A 4430-nucleotide genomic window follows, 5' to 3' on the forward strand; every position below is an offset into this window, starting at 1 on the left:
CGGAAATATTCTTTATCTCATTTGATAAGCTAGCTAAACAGGTAAAATGGCCAAATGAAATCTGGACATTGCTCCTACAGAGTAAATTGGTAGGTTGAACTCATGAGGTATATGCATCACTGTCAGAAGGAGTATCTGGGAATATAATACTGTAAGAAAGGCTGTTCTGAGTGCATGTAAGTGGTGCTGGAGGTGTATAGATAGTGATTCTGAAATGTAAGAAAACAGCCTGGACAGACTTATATTGAGTTTGATAGAATGAAACAAAGTAATTTTCACTGGTGGATAACGGCAGTAAAAATAGAGGTAACTAATAGAGGAGTAGACCAGAACTGTAGCACTCAAATTAATTTATTACATACACAAATTTGGCAAATTAATTCACATTACTACAGTGATTTGAAAAATGAGTATAATAACCAGAACGAGTTTTGGAATGCACAGTGAAAATCTATATGGTTCTCAAGATTGGTATCATCAAGAACCAATTGATCTTTAACTAATAGAACATAATAGTTGATATAGAAACAGAGGTTTAGTAACAACAAGCTGCTGGTGCCCTGAATTACGGCATAACAGAAAAGAGAAAACAGCCAGACAAGTTAATTTAACCGAATGGTTATCAAATATTGGGTAAAGACGGCAAAATCTTCATCATGGATAATTCAGCTATGCCTAGTGCATTTCGGTTGCAAAGTGCAAACTGCTTTGTACAAGAGACTAGTACTGCCATATACCAATCATGAAAGTATAATCACGTACCAGTCACTCACACTATAACCATATATCAATCACTAAAAGTATAACCATGTACCAATCACCGAAAGTATAACTGTGTACCAATAACTCACACTATAACCATATACCAATTACTCAACTAAAAAAAATCTGGAATTCAGAATCTGCTGATGACGATGAAACCATTGTCGATTGTCAGAAAATCCCATCTGGTTCACTAATGTCCTTTAGGGAATGGAAATCTGCTGTCCCTATCTGGTCTGGCATACATATGACTCCAGACCCATAGCAGTGTGGTTGACTCTCAACTGCCCACCAAGGGTAACTAGGGATGGGCTATAAATGCTGACTAGCAGCGACACCCATGTCCCACGAATGAATAAAAGAAAACTCACACTTTAACCATTTACCAATACACCAATCACTGGCTGTATAATTTTCAGATACAATCCTTTACCCATGCATACTCTCATGTCAGATGTTCCTGGAGAAGTTTTGACCATTGAGAAATGTCCTTCACTTCGGGTAGATTGCAGGCAGGATAAACTAGAAGTGAAGTTATAGGGTGGAATTTTGCAAGAAAAATTCTACCAGCTAGCATGCAAATGGGATAGCTGTCAGATCTCTGTGGTTATAGCCATCCTCAATGAACCTACCTACCTCCCACCCCCCCCCAAAGCTAGTGTGGAGGCTCATGGCCAATCACGAGCCCCACACCACCTGAAAATATTGCCTTGCCACCTTCCTGCCACCCAGACGATTCACTCCCTCCCCACCACTGATCACAACCAGAGCGATAGTGGACCTCCCCTTCTGCCCTTCATAAATCACAGGCAGAGGGGCAACAGGCACCCCCAACCGATCACAAGCAGAATGGCAGTGGGACCCCCTTCCTCCCCTGATCACAGGCAGAGTGGCAGCCCCCTTCCTCCCTCTCCACCAACCACACTGCAGAGTGCACCACAGCCCTTCTCCCTCCCCACTCAGCCAGGCTCCACTCCTTGAAGGCCCCACCTCTGTAGACATTGCCCACCCTAGGCCCCATCCCACATAGACCCCGCTAGCTTCACATCTCACCCCGGCACTGCCTGGTGGGCAGTGCCTATGTTTCTGGTGGGCATTGTCAAAGTGCCAGGCTGGCATGGCCAGGGTGGCATTGCCCAAGGAGCAACCCTTTGCTCTCGGCCTCCCCGAGGGCCTCAATGGCCTCCAGTTCAACCAGCAAGGGCAATGTGACTATTCCCCATTCATGGGAAGCAGGTGCTTTCCTCGCTGGAGAGAACCTCCCCCCGTGAATCTGCAAAGACAAGTGAACCTTTTACAATTGGCCACTTTTACAATTGGCCAGACTCGCTAAGGACTGGTAAATCAATACTTACATAAATTTAAACACTTTTTTCAGCTTCTCGCCGGAAATCTGGTCCCGGTAAGATTGCGAGAGCTGAGAAAGCGGGCAAGGATCCTGATTTCTTGGCTCTTGCGCTATTTTACTGGCTTGCTCCACCCATCAATGGGGCCACAGTGTGGGTATATACGTAAACAGACTGAACAGAAAATGCTGTGGGGGTGGCGGGATCGGGGGGGGGGGGGGTCACATCTGCGCAACAATAAAGGCAAAAAACTGCAGATGCTGGAATCTGAAACAGAAACAGAAAATGCTGGGTAATCTCAGCAGGTCTGATAACGTCTACGGAAAGAGGACAGAGCTAACATTTCGAGACTGGATGATTCTTCGTCAGAGCTGTAAAAGGGGGACTGTTTTAAGATTTGGGGATTTGGATTATTTAGCTGAGCTAATCTGTGAATTCTTTGTTTATTGGAACCAGGTTAACTTCTGTTCGTAAACTCTCTGCTGTCAATAGAAACCAGCCATAATAGATACAATAGTAAAAGTACTGTGGACGCTGGATATCTGAAATAAAACAGTAATATCTACCTGTGAAGAGAGGAGTTAAAGTTTGAGGTTGATGATATTCCAGTCATATTGAGTATATGTCGCTGTCCACTGGTGCTGAAATGTAACCAGTGACCCCCCCCAGGTTGCTTCCAATGCGTTTTTTTAACGTTTATTTATTAACGTCACTAACGAGTAGGCTTACATTAACACTGCAATGAAGTTACTGTGAAAATCATCTAGTCGCCATACTCTGGCACCTGATCAGGTACACTGAGAGAGAATTTAGCATGGCCAATGACCTAACCAGCATGTCTTTCAGACTATGGAAGGAAACCAGAGCACCCAGAGGAAACCCACGCAGACACGGGGAGAACGTGCAGACTCCGTACAGACAATGACCCAAGCCGGGAATTGAACCCGGGTCTCTGGCACTGTAAGGCAGCAGTGCTAACCACTGTGCCATCATGCCACCCCCTTTACATCTCTTTCTTTTCACATTCAGATAAGGGGTAAATGCAGGAAATTCAGGGATTATTTGCTGTTTGGATGTGGACCTTGTTGTTAAAAGGACATCGGCAGGAACCGATGGCGTTTCCCAAGCCCTTTAATTTGTGGGCATAGACTATGGGATTAACTAAAGAGTTTAGCGTTATCATGATCGCGGTGAAGTTTCTGAAAACATAGATGTGGATATGAAGGTCTCTGAGGGGAGAGTGATCGAATGCATCCCAGAGAACGCCGGAGAAGAATGGGGCATAGGAGACCACAGTCATTACCCAGATAGTCACACTTATCTTTGCTACATGCGCTTCGGCCAGTCTGTAACTGTTACTATCATGTCCTTGTGTTGCAATGATGCACTTCTGTCTCTTTAGGATGACAATGATGGCAATGTAGGTGAACATTAAGCAAGAGAAAGTCACCACACAGTTAGGGATGGTAATAAAGATCAAGTAATCGATGCACAGAGGCCGGTAGAGAGCAGAAGACGCTCCGTCCCCTTTGCCCAAGCAATTCCAACCCATCAGAGGCAGTCCGCCAAAGACGCCGGCCAGAAACCAGCTGGCCCCAGCTGCCAGCCAGCTCTGGCAATGGGAGATGCGGTATCTGGGTCTCAAACAGTCAGCCACTGTGAGGTATCTCTCAACGCCAATGCTCATCAGGTTGTAGACGGTCGAGAGGATGGAGATGGCGTGGATGGCGTAGGCATGCAGCAGCTCCGGCGAGCCGTACACCGTGTCCTCCGGCTCGGCCAGGAAAAGCAGCGCCAACCAAAAGGAAGAGGAGCTGGAGAGGAGGTCGGACAAGGCCAGGCTGCCAAAGAGGATGAAGATGGGTTTGTGCTGGTGCCTTGCAGAGACGATGGCGAGGATCACTGCACTGTTGCAGATGATAGAAATTACATTGATGATCAACTGAGGGATTGCCAGAGACAGAACTAAGCTGGAGCTCCAAGTGACAGAGTTATTGGGGTGTCCCACAGAGCCGTTTGACACGCGGTTCATCTTGTTGTATGTGCAGAGGGGGTGTCCCCGAATATAAATCCAGATTAAAATCAAACAGGTATCCTCTCTGCAAACTTCACCGTGAAGGTTTAGTGGACAAACACTCCCAGCTCCTGGTCGGTCTATCGTAAAGAGAGCTCTCACTCGGTTTCCTTCCTAGTGGGACAGATTCAATAATCGCCTTATCTTTATGGAGACGGAGGAGGCTATATATATATATTTGAGTTGCAGAGTCACTACACAGCAAATTAACATTACCTCCGCGACTCTGGCAACATCGGAGCAGCACA

General features: G+C 46.1%; 1 protein-coding gene across 1 annotated transcript; it reads right to left on the reverse strand.

The window, feature by feature from the left end:
• Positions 1–3159: 3159 nt before the first annotated feature.
• On the reverse strand, positions 3160–4140 carry LOC145357582 (sphingosine 1-phosphate receptor 2-like). The gene has a single exon (XM_080211058.1). It carries the CDS (start codon positions 4138–4140, stop codon positions 3160–3162), a length of 981 nt encoding a protein of 326 aa, XP_080067184.1.
• Positions 4141–4430: the final 290 nt, after the last annotated feature.

The sequence above is a fragment of the Carcharhinus amblyrhynchos genome, chromosome 23 (assembly GCF_965287045.1).
Source record: "Carcharhinus amblyrhynchos chromosome 23, sCarAmb.v2.hapA, whole genome shotgun sequence".
NCBI classification, from domain to species: domain Eukaryota; kingdom Metazoa; phylum Chordata; class Chondrichthyes; order Carcharhiniformes; family Carcharhinidae; genus Carcharhinus; species Carcharhinus amblyrhynchos.

Coding starts and splice junctions, on each gene's coding strand:
- LOC145357582 (XM_080211058.1), bottom strand. CDS start 4,140: ATGAACCGCGTGTCAAACGGCTCTGTGGGACACCCCAATAACTCTGTC.